We start from the raw sequence: 16,594 nt of genomic DNA on the forward strand, positions 1-16,594 counted from the left end.
TATAAGAAAGAATTAATTTACTACAACAATGTGGGGGTATAATGGACATTTAACAATTGAATTAAGGTTAAAATCAATTACTCTATTATATTCATTTTCAAAATTCAACTTCGTCTGTGCTTCTTCTTCTATTCTTCTTTACTCTCTAGAAACTCACCCAACGTCGTTTCCTCCGCCTCCAGCTACCGTTTCTTCCATCTCCAACCGCTGAAGTGAATATTATCTACAAATTTACTCATTTTCTATGATTAATCTTCTAGCTATTTTTCACAATCATGTTTCTTAGCTGTTTGTATACGCTTAACTTCACCGCCTCACTATCGCTGCGATTGCATTTTCTTCTAATCCAGATTGTAAAATTAAAATCTCTTATAAGTTTCAGATTTTTTTTCTTTAGAACAATAGTTGGAGAACTGGAAAAAACACTACACTATAATGCATGTAGAATATACTTCACTATTTGCTTAATATACTTCAATGAAATATCAAACATCATATTTACTTCACTATGAACAACATTTACTTCACTTTAAACATCATATATAATCTTGAAAGAGGCATGCATAATATACTTCCCTTTATGCACAATATACATCACTATGTGCTCAATATACTTCACTAAAAAAACAGTACACTAAAAAGAGGCATGCAGAATATATACTTCACTATATGCTTAATATACTTCGCTAAAATGTAAACACAATACACAATAAGGCATGTAGAACATACTTCACTATATGCATAATATACATCACTATATGCTCAATATACTTCACTGAAATAAAAAACAGTACACTACAAGGCATGCAGAATATACTTCACTATATGCACAATACATCACTATATGCTCAATATACTTCACTAAAATGGAAAAACAGTCCTCCCTCTGTCCCTTAAAATTTGGCACCCTTTGACTCGGCACAGGTTTTAACAAATGTAATAGAAAGTGAGTTAAAAAATGTTGTGGCAGGTGGGTCCTACTTTTATATATTAGTTTTAAAATAAAATGTGAGTGAGAATGAGTTAGTGGAATGTGGGGTATACTACCAAAAATGGTAAAAGTGAAAGGTGACAATTTTTTAGGGATGGACGAAAAATAAAATAAGTGACAAATTTTCAGGGACGGAGGGAGTACAATATAAGGCATGCAAAACATACTTCACTATATGCAAAATACACATCACTATATGCTCAATATACTTCACTGAAATGAAAAAAACAGTACACTTTAAGGCATCTAGAATATACTTCACTATTTTCTTAATATACTTCACTGAAATATCAAACATAATATTTACTTCACTTTAAACATCATATTCCATAATTAATACGTGGAGATTGCATGAAGATGACCTCGATTTCAGACGTTAAATTGAGCTTTTGTGTTTGGGTGATGATTGAGTGATTCTCGATTTCTAGCGTGAAATCTAAACTAGTAAAATCCGAGGTAAGATGACATGAAATCTAATGTTTAATTGACAATTTCTGGTGAGAAATCTAGAAATAACAATGGAGATTGTAAGAGATGAGATTCTTGATCTTACGAAAATTATTAATCAATTTCAGATCGTGAAACTAACCAGCTCAAGCAGATTAATTCAGATCGTGAAACTAATAATTTGCAAGTGCTGTGTTTAGAGAGCTAGAGAAGATTGTTCATTGTTTCGATAAAAAATGCACTCGACTCTAGATGAAGATCGTATCAATCGCAGGCGGGAAATTTATTCGCGAGTCTTCAATTGCAGAAGTGATTAATGGCTGGAATGGTGGAGAGGGGGTGCGTGGATTTGGAAACAAATCTGCTTTCCATAAATGCCCTTTGGCACTTATTTATTAATTAAATATGTAAGATATTTTTACCTTTATTTTAATGTGATTTGTTCTCTATAATATGTGGCTGAGATTTGTTCTCTAGTTATGAATTTAAAAATAGTTATACATTGATCACTTCTCTACAATTATAATGATAATGAAAAAATAGCAAACCCTAATGCTAGACATAATAGTAATCGATCTCAGTGTAAATGTTATATTGGAGGACAAAGTATCATGGTCATGGACCGACTTATTTCTTTTGAATCTCCATAATCCAAAATTATATAATTTACATATGAGGACTAATTTATGGGGAGGAACTAATGCTAACGTCTTTTTCATTATGTATACTTGCATGCGTTAGAGTGACACAACTTTTAAAATGATAAAATGATAATGTGACAACGTAGCATGCAATCTAATTTTTAAAATGATAATGTGACAACGTAGCATGCAATCTGTGATATATAGGTAAGCAACTCAGTATGAAGTTCAAGCAACAACGATACGAAATCAGAGCACTATGGTGACAAAATGACAATATAAGCAAGCAATCCGCGAACATACGCAAGCAATCCGCGAAACATACGCAAGCAATTTGGGTTGTCATTTTAGTATAACCCTACTTACAATATCTGAATTTATAATATTAGCATAAGATTAACCTTCAAGAAATTACTCCATATCAGCTAAGATAGAAAACTTTAATACTACTAACGTTGTTCGATCAACGATAGTAATTAGGTGACTCTCCCTAATAACACATAAGTCATTGTTTGAATATCATAACTGTGTTTTAAGTGAGAATTGAGAGATGATTCAGTATTGAGAAGTGGGAAGTCAGAATTGCGAGAGACAACTGAATACTGTATTTACATGATTTTCTATTTTGTAGTCTTTGTTTTATTTATTAATCTAATTTCTAGTATTTTCGATATATTTAGATAAAAATAGGTTATGATTAAGTTGCTAATAAATCTCGGATTAGTAATCTAATCCAGTAAAAGTGAGTTAATTGACATTGATCAAGACCAATGAAAAAATAAAAAAATAATGTTCTGAATAAAAAAATAATGTTCTGAATAAAAATTGTAAAATGATCATATGATCAAGACCAATCAATAATAAACCTTCTTTCTTTTATAACTAATTTTACCCATAAAAAATTAACGTTTACAATACATAAATTATTACTAATATTTAGATATTCACGACTGACGTTATTTATTTACGACACACACGTTACATCAATTTTGTTCCTATGGGATGATTGTGAAAAATATCAAGAGAAAATTGTCGATTAAATCTTTTAATTTACTCAATCCCATATTTTTAAAAGTAGCTTTTGTATTTTTCGTAATTATATCATATTAATAAATTATAATAAAATTTGTCATTTAAATTATTGGATGATTTATGTGAACATTTCGTGCGCAGGAATCCTCTATTCATCAGAGTCTTGCTCGTTCGTCTCTGCAACAACCAGTTCAGTTAATCTCCTCACACTGAAAATATATCCATCATTTATCCGTTTGTATTATCCCATTGATTGCAATCGGCTGAATTCGCATAATTGGATACGAAAAAGCATGGCCTTGGGAGTAATGAAACCGGAAGATGAGATAATAATCAAGCCGCGCAATGATAAAAGAGACTATCGAAGGATTCTTCTCAAAAATAATCTCCAAGTTCTCCTCATCAGCGATGCCGAAACCGATAAAGTCTGTAATTTGTACTCTTTTTTAGCGGAAATCAGAAATTGATTAGGTTGTTTCTGAATTTTGCCTTTTGGATTGGATTTGCCTTTTTTTTTTATTGCAGTGTGCTGCTTCAATGGATGTCCGCATCGGTGCTTTCAGTGATCCCGAGGGACTCGAAGGCCTCGCGCATTTTCTTGGTGAGCAAGTTTTTGGGTGCAAATATACCTCAATCTGAATGTTTTGATCTAATTTTTTGTAATGTCAATCGATTTTGATCCTTTTGAAGTTTTGACCTACTTGAAGCTTTTGTAATGCCTGTGCACATGAATTGGATGTCTGGTAATTTCGGAGAGATTTTAGCATGTTAAGTTATGCAATTAAGCATCTGGTTTTCTCCAATAAAGAGAATTTTAGAGATTTAGAATGTTAGTTTGTTGATGCAAGGCGTTTGAAAAGTGCTGGCTAAAATGCCCCCGATGCTTCCCATTTGATTCCTTACTTCAGTCCTTTGTATTGTGTAATTTTTTTTACCTGCAGATGTTTTTGAGTAATTAGTGTATGCATCTTTGGTGTAACTCCAGATAATGGTTCTGATACTCAATGTGATTCTATGCTCTATTATAGAGCATGTGCTGTTCTATGTTTATATCCATGATGTATTTGCTGTGAAACTGCAATTAATACTTATGTTCTACCATGCACAGTTTGTTAGACTTATTATATTTGACCGTAATGTGATTTTATCACAGAACACATGCTTTTCTATGCTAGCGAAAAGTATCCTCAGGAGGACAGTTATTCAAAATACATCAGTGAGGTATTTTTTCACATCGCTTGACTGACCTTGATTTATCTGGGACTAGACCATTACTATAACCCCACTATTTTCCCTTGTTCGCTGGTTCTTCCTTATCTTAAAGTTTTGTCCTTTGTCTGGAAAAGTGTTGTTTCTAATATGTCTAGCTGAAAAACAATACTACTACATCTTTAACTCGATTTACATTTTCAGCATGGAGGCAGCACAAATGCTTTCACATCGTCTGAGAACACCAATTACTACTTTGATGTCAACCCTGACTCCTTTGAAGAAGCCTTGGACAGGTATAATAAATAATTGATTGAATTTTCATTATGTGGATGCATGACATAATGATGTTCTGTAATCTTAATTCAGATTTGCTCAGTTTTTCATAAAACCATTGATGTCGGCTGATGCGACTACAAGGGAAATAAAAGCAGTTGATTCTGGTCAGCATTTTATCCTGCAGTTTCTCGATTAATCCCTTTTTATGTTTTCTGATTGCCTCGATTCCCCTCATCCATTTTATCTCAGAGAACCAGAAAAATTTGCTATCTGATGCCTGGCGGATGAATCAGGTGCTTCTGTATTTGAATTTTGCTATCAAGTCTATAAGTTTTTCTAAATTTGATTGCAGGTGTGCATTTATTAATTATTAAATGCTGCAATCCGGTACTGAAGAGAACTAACCAACTATTTTAATTTGTTTCTTATTAATACAGCTTCAGAAACATTTAAGTGTGCAAGACCACCCGTACCACAAATTCAGTACAGGTTGGAATTATTATATTATAATCTCATGTTAATTCTATTTTGATTACTAAGCTTCATCACCCTATTTATTTGTTGTAGATAGAGATAATTTTGGTCTACTAGTACATAACAGTATCTATCATTTATCCTGATCCTTGATGCACCCTCTTATCATCTATGATCTTTTGCAATACACGTGTAGGAAATTGGGATACTTTGGAAGTCCGGCCAAAAGAAAGAGGATTGGACACTAGACAAGAGCTTCTGAAGTTCTATAAAGACAATTATTCAGCCAATCTCATGCATCTTGTGATATATACTAAAGGTAGCAGATTAATAACTGTCACCTGGTTTATATGGTCTTGCCATGTTAAATATATGAACTTATGCAGTAGAATTTGTTTAGATGGTCTCGATAAAATTGAAATCCTTGTCCGGAGCTATTTTGAGGATATCCGAAATACAGATAGAAACTCAATCAGTTTCCCTGGCCAGCCTTGTAATTCAGAACACCTTCAGGTACTGTTGGTGCATCTTTACTCTGTTAATTTAACCTATCTGGTGGCAAGATTTCTTTTTCCTTTTTTATGACGATCAAGTGTGAGAATAAACCTTTGGAATATGACAATGTTGTGCTCATGTTATATATTACAACTTCTAAGTGAGACCATATATTTCTTTCATTATTTCTTGATAAAAATGTCTCACTAGTGATCACCGATTGACATTGCCATCAAATTGTTACATAAACATATCCATATTTTAGTGCCTCTTGGGCCTGTTATAGATTCATGAAGTGACATCAGAATCATTTATCAGTTATTAGTGCAAAAATTTTAGCCCATTTATATAACAAAACATGAAATGCTACCATGTTACCTTTACATGGTTATGTATACAAGACTAATGTGACAATCTTTTCCTTATGATTTTCTTTTGTTGAAATACATATTTAATTACTGAGCTAAGTTTGGTTATTCAATATAGTAGTAATGTTTCTACTTGGTACTAATAAACTAGATTATATTTCACCCTTTTTCTCAGATTCTCGTAAAAGCCGTCCCAATTAAGCAAGGTCACAAGTTAAAATTTGTATGGCCAACAACACCTGGAATCCATCATTACAATGAAGGGCCAAGCAGGTATCTGGGTCACTTGATTGGCCATGAAGGAGAAGGATCTTTGTTTTACATCTTGAAAAAAATGGGTGGGTGTTGAGCTTCCTTTCCATGCCCCTACTCGGCTACTCCCCCTCACTGATTTGCTGATTATGAAAATTTGTCAGTATATATCTGTTCTGTACTTACCCCTCCCTCTCAGCCCCCAACCACGTTGAAAGAATATTGTATGATAAACTGATACTCTTATCATCTGTTAAGTTTTCTGCCTTATGGTAATATTTTAAAACTTCTCTATTTTGTATTGGGCCATAATATGAAGTGTTGGGATGTGTCATTATTTAGTCATTGCATTATCTATTAATTTACTTTCAGATATAGTAGGATTTTGATCTACTTAGTACGAAATAAAATTTTACATTCTAATATAGTATTCCCTCCCTTCCATAGTAGTGGTGACATTTCTTTCCGGCACGGAGATTAAGAAAAAGATGTGTAATGTAATAAATAAAAAGTTAATAAAGTAAAAGAGAGGAAAAAGTAGAGATAATAAAGTAAGAGAGAGGGAAAAGTAAGAGTGAGAAAATGTGTTACTACTTTTTACTAAAAAAGGAAATGACTCTACTACTATGGAACGGAGGGAGTATAGTGTAAAGAGGAAATTGGGTACTCAAATTCATACTCAGGTTATATTGATTAGTTCATTCGAATTTATGCAGGTTGGGCTACAAGTTTATCCGCTGGTGAATCAGATTGGACTTGTGAGTTTTCTTTCTTCAAAGTCAGCATTGATCTCACAGATGCTGGCCAAGGTAAATTTTTCTTTCTTCTGATTTTACTTTCACTTTATGGGCATGAGGCCTCAGGGTGATGGAGGGGCACCATTGATCAACTTTTTATATCATTCTAAATAATTAATATATATGATTTTGTTTTTTTTGATAATCACAGAGAAGTTTGAGGAAATTGTGGCACTATTGTTTAAATACATTCACCTTCTCCAGAACTCTGGACCCTGTGAACGGATTTTTGATGAGGTATAGTTAATGACACTATTAATGCTTGCAGACAAAATATATGGCATAGTCCCACAAAAAAATTGGCAGAAAAATTATTGTTGCATTACACACAATTATGTTATTGGATGTAAACACTTGGAGATTGGTGAGTTGCATATAATTAGAACTGCATCCAACTCAGTAGTGAATGTAACAAATTATATTAAAAGTTCCATCGGGTTTTCTTTGGAGAACTTCATATTTTTGTGGCTTATAGAAATAAGTCCCTTTGGAAGTATTCATCTTTTAGATAATTAGTAGTCTTCATATATTTTAACTAAAAGTGAGATGCAGACCTGAAATTTGCCTAACTTTGATACTGCCGGCCCTTTATTCATAGCTGCTTTGTTATCTATGAGAGCATTTAGTAGTTTTCAGCATTAAATATTGAAGGCATTAAGAGTGTGCTTATATTAATTTCCATGTCCAGTTGGAAATTTTAACTCTTTCATCTTTGTTTACTAATGAAGCTTGCAGCCATTTGTGAGACTTCCTTTCACTATCAAGATAAGATTCGACCAATTGATTATGTGGTCAATGTTGCAATGAATATGCAGGTAACTGGTTCTATCTTTATATGTTCACGACAAGCTCTTATGCTGAAGTAATTTCGTGGTCAAGTATTATTTCACTTCTGATGGTTCTTGCTTATTTCTGTTAAATCTGTTTTAGTTTTATCCTCCAAAAGATTGGCTGGTTGGATCATCTTTGCCTACAAAGTTCAATGCTGAGGTCATTCAGTCAGCATTGAAAGAGCTGAGTCCATTCAATGTGAGGTCCGTTTCACAAGTTACAAGCACCAATATGACTGACCAAAAGATTGGCTGGTTGGATCATCTTCTGATTGTTGTTTTTTTTATTACAAGCACCAATATGACTGACCAAATTGTTATTGCTACTTGCTAGTAGCAGATACCATATAGTCATCCTATTCTCACTGACCCAAATGTTATGTAAAAAAAACAAAAGAAGCGAAAATGAAGACAATGGTTTGCAATTTTTATTCATATTTCTTTGCCAGATTCAACTTTCAAGTTGACTTGGAATAACAAGTTGATAACTGGTTGTTTCATAGTGGTTCCCATTTTAATTGTTTGCATCATTCATTTGTTGTTTGATTTTATAATGTCTGTTCCACAGAATTTTTTGGGAGTCCACAAAATTTGAGGGACTTACAGATTCAAAAGAGCCTTGGTATGGTACAGCTTATTCTGTTGAGCGATTAACTGGCTCTAAGATTGAGGTTGACCTTCCTTCTTCTTTAATGCCGAAAAAAACTTTTCTACCTACTTAAATATCTATAGGGTACTCCACTTCAGATATTCTAATGTGTTTGTTGACTTGTAGCAATGGGCTGATAAAGCTCCTGGTGAAGGTTTGCATCTACCTGTCGAAAATGTGTTTATTCCTACAGATCTATCCCTTAAGACTGGTTCAGAGCAAGTAAGTTTTTGCATTCTACTTAGCTCAAACAGTGCCATGTATCCTTTGGTTGCTAGACTCATAACAAGATCCTTTTTGTTGGTGGCTTATTGACCTTTGATATCAGATGAAATTACCAGTTTTGTTGAGGAAGACGCCTTACTCAAGGTTGTGGTACAAACCTGATACAGCATTTTCAACTCCAAAAGCATATGTTAAGATAGATTTCAATTGTCCTCTTTCTGGGAGTTCTCCTGAATCAGAAGTTCTCACCGAAATATTTACACGTTTGCTGATGGACTACTTAAATGAATATGGTACTTTTCTCATGGTTAAGATGTATAATATGCAATATTGTTTGGTCATGGCATCCACTAATTATTTCACCTGCTTGATATTGTCTTACATCTAGTCATTTTAAATTATGACGTCTCACCTTATGTTTTTCTTATTCCGAACTAAGTCATGAAAACCGTGCTTTCTCTGTTTTTTTTCTTATTCCAGCATACGATGCCCAAGTTGCTGGTCTATATTATTCAGTTAGCAACACTGAATCTGGTTTCCAGGTACTCTGCTGTTTCTTGATACACTCTTCTTTAAAAGAGAATCCGGTCATTCTTACACATTACTATTATAACATCTCTCTTAAAGGTCACTGTAGTTGGATATAACCACAAGCTGACGATCTTACTGGAGACAGTAATACAACGGATTGCGAATTTTGAAGTTAAACTTGACAGATTTTCTGTAATTAAGGTACACAGACTGTGTTCTTAACTTAGTTGTGTTAGCTCAGATCTCCACGGTTCAGTTCATCATGTCACCTCCAGAATAATGCTATCCTTACCATAATGAATAGAAACTAATATTTGCATCTAAAAGCTGTTTGATTTATCATATTTTCCTCTTTGGGTTTCTGTTATGCTTGTACGCAGGAATTGGTCACAAAAGACTATCAGAATATGAAGTTTCAACAGCCATATCAGCAAGCCATGAACTACTGTTCATTGATACTAGAAGACCAAACATGGCCTTGGACTGAGAAAGTTGAAGTTTTACCTCACCTTGAAGTCGAGCATCTTGTGAAATTTTATCCTTTAATGATATCAAGGATCTTCTTGGAGTGCTTTGCTGCAGGTTCTGATTCCTCTCATTGTTTCCTCATATTTGCCAGATTTTTCTACTCTTTGGCTAATGTCTATATCATTTTCACTGTTTCATTGTCATCTAAACGTAGGAAATCTTGAGCCAAAAGAAGCAGAGTCCATGATCCACCATATAGAAGATGTGTTCTTTAAGAGTACCAAGCCCATATCCAAGCCTCTCTTTGGATCTCAGTACATGACAAATAGAGTTGTGAAGCTTGAAAGGGGAATAAATTACTTCTACAGCGGGGAAGGCCTAAATCCTAGTGACGAGAATTCTGCACTTGTCCACTACATTCAGGTACAAAGTAAAATTGAGAACATTTGTTGGAACCATACCAATTAATATTACAAGTCTTTGATAGTGATATGCGTGTATTGTATCTTTATTCATTTTTCATCAAATACGGTGTTAAAAGGCAAGAACCGAACCCCTCGACCCAAGCCAAATCAATTTAGCTAAATGTCATCTGTTAAGGCACGATTGTTGAACATTACTGCTTTTGTATCATGTAGGTGCACCAGGATGATTTCAAGCTAAATGTCACTCTCCAACTTTTTGCGGTGATAGCAAAGCAACCTGCATTTCACCAGCTTAGATCAGTTGAGCAGCTTGGATATATTACAGTGCTTATGCAGAGGTAGGAATACGACTCTTGCAATCTATATTCTTCCATTTGTGCCATGTGATTTTTGTCTCACATTTTATGTACTATAGGAATGACTCTGGTGTCCGAGGTGTACAATTCATTATCCAATCAAATGTCAAGGTATAGATTGCATCGTTTGTGTATATAGTTTATACTCGTTACATTTACAATGTTTACCTGTTCTTGTAGTTACTATTTATCACTCACCCATCATTGTGTTTGATAGGGTCCTGGTCAAATTGATCTGAGAGTAGAGTCATTTCTCAAGATGTTTGAAACTAAGCTCTATGAAATGCCTAACGACGAATTTAAGGTCCCATGTTAATCTTTCCTGGAAACTACATTATGAACAACTTATTTCTCTTACGTCTGCTTTGAGGAGCTACTTGATATTCACATATAGTCTTCTCCATTGACACAGAGCAACGTTAATGCACTTATCGAAATGAAGCTGGAGAAGCACAAAAACCTACAAGAGGAATCTACATTCTACTGGCGAGAAGTATTTGACGGAACCTTCAAATTTGACAGGAGAGAATGCGAGGTACTGAATTTAGTTTACTCATGCAATCGTGGATTTCATATCTCGTAGTTTAGAGGCTTTTGTAATTTGTATTCCCACCTTGAACCCTGCTTTTTAATCTGAATAACTCAGAAATTTTGTAACCTGCTCGCTATCTCTTAAGCAAGTGCTCCTAGCATGAGTTGCCAAATATTTTGTCTGATGAAACCACATTTGATGAAACAGGTAGCAGCACTAAAGCAAATAACTCAAAAGGACTTGATAGATTTCTTCAACGAGTACATTAAAGTCGGTGCTCCTCTCAAGAAGGGGTTGAGCGTACGTGTATATGGGAGCGCACATGCTTCAGAGTACAAGACAGACAATTCCCAACCTCCTGTATCCTACGTTCCAATAGAAGATATCTTTAGTTTTAGAAGATCACGACCTCTGTATGGCTCGTTCAAAGGAGGCTTCGGTCACTTGAAGCTGTAAAGATAGCAAAACTCTGTTCAGGATCAGAAGAGAACCCTTGCCAGAGTGGTTTTCTTCAGAATAGAGCATTCGTCTTCAGATTACCTCAAAGATTATATTACATTTTCCTTTGATATATAGACGTCTCTTTGAATTTTTCTTAATGAGCAAAATAATTGATAGGGCATCAACCATTTGTAGTATAACCATATTGTTGAATAGTAGAGGCACCGATAACTTAAAAACTCGGTTTCTTTTCTCCCAGTTTTCTTGTTTGGTTTATTGAACTATAGACAGATGTTTTTTCCAACTACAGCTTGTGTTTGGCTTAAGAAAAAGGAAAAAACATTTTTCATTGCTAGATTATATTTTTGCAGAAACTACTGATTTAGTATGCACAGAGCTAAAGAACACATGACTCTGATTGATTCTTGGCTTGGGTTCGGTAGTGGTGGTGGAGCTGCCGCTGGTGTTGGTCATCAGTGGCGGCGAATTGTGGTGGAGGAGCCGCTGGTGTTGGTCATCAGTGGCGGCGAATTGTGGTGGAGGAGCTGCTGGTGTTGGCTGGCCGGAGGCGGAGGGTGGTAGTACATCCGAGCGGTTTGAGGGCAGTGAGAATGAAACCATGTTTGCACTCAAGGAATATCCTCACACAATCTCTTCTTATTGTTTGTCTTGAACAAAGTTATAGTTGTGGACAATTAGTTTGACGGAATCTCTTAAAACCCTTGTACTCCACCATCTTGAATGGTAGCTCGTTGAGGATGATCATCTCTCTCAGTGCAAGTCTGCTCGCCTTTTGATCAAACATCTAACTAGTCAAAGATGAGTTGCCACACGTTTCATCTACGACATAGTTCAACACAGTTTGACCTTTATTGTTGCCTTCCACTTCTGTCAACTTCTTCAAAGGAAAAAAAAAGTACTCCTTCTGTCCCGAGGAAGATGACCCTGATGACCCCTTCCTTGGGCAGCACTGGATTTTATGCAACTTTATTTTGTGTGTTAAATGAAAAGAGTAAAGTAAAAGAGAAGGAATAAAGTAGAGATAAAATGTGTTTCCATTTTTAGTAATGGATTATCTTGGTTGGTACAAACCAAAAATGAAAGTGAGTAATCTTTAGTGGGACGGAGGGAGTATGATTTTTTAAACCATTAGTTCCACAGCAATGTGGATCAGCTGCAATTAAAGTGCCACATCGTTTGCACTTTCCTTTTAGCATCTCAATAGGAGATTGCCTGGTACAACTTTCACTCGAATGTAATACTTCCAATGAACAGATATTGGATCCTTTATTTTCTCAAATTTTCTATTCTTTGAGTGTGATTCCTCTTCCATATCCTTTAATATGAAAACATTTCCAACTCTTGGTCATTTAGATTGATGTTGCTATCTTGGCAATTTAGATTGATGTTGCTATCTTGCGTGTTCAAAGGTGATTGAGATATGATCGGTGAGTTTCCACTTTGAGTTTGAGACATCCTAGAAGTAAGAAGTTACACTTATCAAGATATCAAATCTATATCTATATATTGTAATAAAGTCTAAAACAAGGGAACAATCATACTACATTCATCAAATACAAGTTGTAAACAGCCACAAATTTGAGCCGAAAACCCCTTCCAAAACAGGACAAAAATAGCGACAAGTAACAAGTTGCTTCATCAAATACATTAGTTTTATATTCTCTTCATCCCCCATTAATTGTCCATTTTTGTTCTTTTCGTCTGTCCTCCATTAATTGTTCACTTTCACTTTTTACCATAAATGATAAGTAAGTCCTACATTTCACTAATTCATTTCATTCACATTTTATTATAAAACTAATATAAAATAGAATCCCATTAGACTAACTTTTTCAACTCACTTTCCTTTATATTTCTTAAAATCAGTGCCAGAACCAAAGTGGACAACATTACAGGACGAAGGGAGTAATAAAATATGAGTGGAATGAGGTTAGTGGAATGTGAGATCTATTACCATTTATGGATGAGTGAACAAGGATTTCTAACATGGGACGGAAGGAGTAATAAGAAGTACTTCCTCTGTCTTGCCATAAATGAGACGTTTCTTTTAGGCACATAATTTAATGAAGTTATATTTTAAAAGGGTGAAGAGAGAGTCAAGTATAGAAGTGAAAAGATAGAAAAGTAAGAGAAAAATATTATCTTTAACAAAAAAAAAGAAATGACTTATTTTAGGTCGAGACAAAGAATATGATTCGCTTGTGATAGAACAAAGGTAATATACAAAGGAATGAAAATGTAAACAACACAGAAATAAAGGAGCATAACAAATGTTTCATTTTGTTAAGGATGAAGTTCCTTAACTCGTAGATTTTGCGTCGAACGTCGCGGGAGCTTTTGCCCGTCGATCAATCCTGTGTCAAAATTATGATTTTGTGCGTTTTGCACGTTTGAAAGGAAAGAGAGTAAGAGAAAATAAAATAGAAGAATAATTGATATTTCTTGAATGATTGAACTAAAGAACAATGTCCACTATTTATAATAATGGATACTAACTTAATGAGCCAGACAAAAGATATGAAAAAGATATGCAAATCTATAATTAACTAACTAAATAATAATAATAATCGTATCAACTCCCCCACGGTTGAAATCCACCTTGTCCCCAAGGTGGGCACCATGAAGCAACAATGAGTGTCGAGGAATCCTCCTGGGTCAAACATACACCGAATAGTTGAGCGGCTCCCTGCATCAATGCATCCATGAATGCTCAAGCATAGAGTGTCATTTTGCAGAGGAATCAACCGGGCATCGGCGTCAAGGAAAGTTGATCGATAATTAATACTTGTAACATCACCAACATGCCAAACCATATATACACAGACAATTACCTTCTTCATATCCTCAATGGAACCATCTTCGTCCTCTTTCAACAAAAAAGAATCAATCTTGTTGCTCAACATTGTAATATCCAACCTGTTATGCTCTACCACATGTATAGGTTCTCGGCAAGTAAAAACAACATTACATGGATCATCTATGTCATCTTTACTACCATAAATTGGTCCACTAACATCAACACTAGAATGAATAACATCGTTTTCCTCTTCATCATTATCAACGACAATTAATTCCATGGAGTCATACCTGAAATTGGAGTCGCACGACAGAGATATTGTGGCTGGTGGAGGCGGGATAGCACCAACAACAGGCAGCGAGCTTCTAGATGGATCGTGATGGAGATCAGCTGGGGCGGCGGCGGTCATCTGTGGTAGGGGACACGATACTGGCTCCGTGTACATGACACTGGCTATAGGGTCTGGTGGAGGTTGTGTCGCGGCGTGTGGATCGCCCATGCAGCGTTTGTTTGCATCCATCCGAGACGTCAATTGCTTGACAGTTGCAGTCAAGTGCTCAAGCTGTGAAACCAAGGCATCCAACTGTAGGTTTGGTTCCAAATTCGGAGTCACCGGATCACGTGCCATGCCGAGAGGCTCTGAACCCGGATATGGCGGTGGTTTCGGCAAATCGAAGCCCGTATAGGGCGGCTGCGCAGGCAGCTGGTCAACTGCCCGTTGCTGTTACGCTCCTAGTTGGTAGTATGGATTCATGGTCTGCTCGTCAATATTAGGATTCGAATGCTGAGGCGGTTGATAAGGCTGAGAGTATCCCTGCTGCGTGCACAACCTTGGCGGGACCCAACAAGAGGGCGGTGGTGGCAAGTACAAATCTGGCTCGTAGGAAGATGGTTGCTGATACGCAGTTTCCTCGCGCAGCCATGGCGGGTCCCAGGAAGTGGGTTGACGGGCTTGGTAGGGATGGTGTTGTGGGTGGAGTCTCCCATCCTGTGGATATGGATATGATGGTTGTTGATCTAACGCTCTGTTCGGATGGAGCAGGGGTTGAGATACGGGCTGCCATAGGTGGTAATCCGTCTGCCGGAGTTGATATCTGGTGTAGCCGTACGACATGTAGACAGCGATTCGGAGGAAGAGCTCATGATGAAAGCACCAATTGTTAAGGATGAAGTTCCTTAATTCGTAGATTTTGCGTCGAACGTCGTGGGAGCTTTTGCCCGTCGATCAATCTGGCGTCAAAATTATGATATTGTGCGTTTTGCACGTTTGAAAGGAAAGAGAGTAAGAGAAAATAAAATAGAAGGATAATTGATGTTTCTTGAATGATTGAACTAAAGAACAATGTCCACTATTTATAATAGTGGATACTAATTTAATTAGCAAGACAAAAGATATGAAAAAGATATTCAAATCTATAATTAACTAACTAAATAATAATAATAATAATCGTATCACATTTCATATTTAAATATGTGTTTTGATCATAGTATGATCAGATGCACATCAGGGGATCCAATCCCGTGAGCAATTTGTTGTTACCGCAAATCAACACGCCGATCGGGCAATTGGGCATAATGCTACCCTACACATTCAAATATTAGTCATTTTTTTTAAATCTTATCTAAAATAGTCATTTTTTCATTTTAGAAAAAAAATACATTTCTTCTTTTTTATGTTATTCTCTCGCTCATTTTATTCTCTCTTTATTCCTATACTCTATTTTTTCTCATACTTACTATCTCTACTTAACTCTTTAAATATCAATTTCTTATATTTCATTTTATTCTCTCTTTATTCCTTTACTCTATTTTTTCTCGTACTTACTCTCTTTACTTAACTCTTTAAATATCAATTTCTTATATTTCATGTTCAAAAGAAGTGTCTCGCTTATAGCAGGATGAAAGGAGTGCATTTTCTTGGTACGTGTGTGTTTGCTATAAAATGGAATGGATGATCAAATACAACTCATAAGTTATACAAAGTACTCCGTATTTAACTAGTACTCCATCCGTCTCACTCTAAATGACATATTTTCCTTTTTGGGTGTCCCACTCTAAGATGACACATTTCTTTATCGTCACGGGATTTTAGGAGTTATTGGTTAATGTATTTAATTAGAGAGAGAAAATATGGGTGTAAAGTATTAAAATAAAGAGAGAAAGAAAGATGAATATTTTAATAAGAGTGGGGAAAAATGGTTGAGTGTATTAATTGGAGAGAGAAAGTTTTCAAAAAAGAAATGTGTCATCTTAGTTGGGACAAACTAAAAAGAAAAACGTGTCATCTTAAGTGGGACGGAGGGATAGTAATTGAATGGGTAGAAAAGTGTTCCT

General features: G+C 35.5%; 1 protein-coding gene across 1 annotated transcript; it reads left to right on the forward strand.

Moving 5' to 3' along the window:
* The first annotated feature begins 3,229 nt into the window (after positions 1-3,229).
* Positions 3,230-11,681, forward strand: LOC121748336 (insulin-degrading enzyme-like 1, peroxisomal). Its single transcript, XM_042142626.1, has 26 exons — positions 3,230-3,536; positions 3,637-3,712; positions 4,265-4,332; positions 4,525-4,616; positions 4,690-4,763; positions 4,849-4,892; positions 5,037-5,088; positions 5,270-5,392; positions 5,474-5,586; positions 6,112-6,274; positions 6,905-6,997; positions 7,137-7,222; positions 7,714-7,800; positions 7,916-8,019; positions 8,384-8,486; positions 8,591-8,686; positions 8,793-8,982; positions 9,170-9,231; positions 9,317-9,421; positions 9,601-9,802; positions 9,903-10,111; positions 10,327-10,451; positions 10,529-10,580; positions 10,687-10,773; positions 10,882-11,004; positions 11,209-11,681. Exons 1-26 carry the CDS (start codon positions 3,405-3,407, stop codon positions 11,455-11,457), a joined length of 2,910 nt encoding a protein of 969 aa, XP_041998560.1. The 5' UTR covers positions 3,230-3,404; the 3' UTR covers positions 11,458-11,681.
* Positions 11,682-16,594: the final 4,913 nt, after the last annotated feature.

The sequence above is a fragment of the Salvia splendens genome, chromosome 9 (genome assembly GCF_004379255.2).
Source record: "Salvia splendens isolate huo1 chromosome 9, SspV2, whole genome shotgun sequence".
NCBI classification, from domain to species: domain Eukaryota; kingdom Viridiplantae; phylum Streptophyta; class Magnoliopsida; order Lamiales; family Lamiaceae; genus Salvia; species Salvia splendens.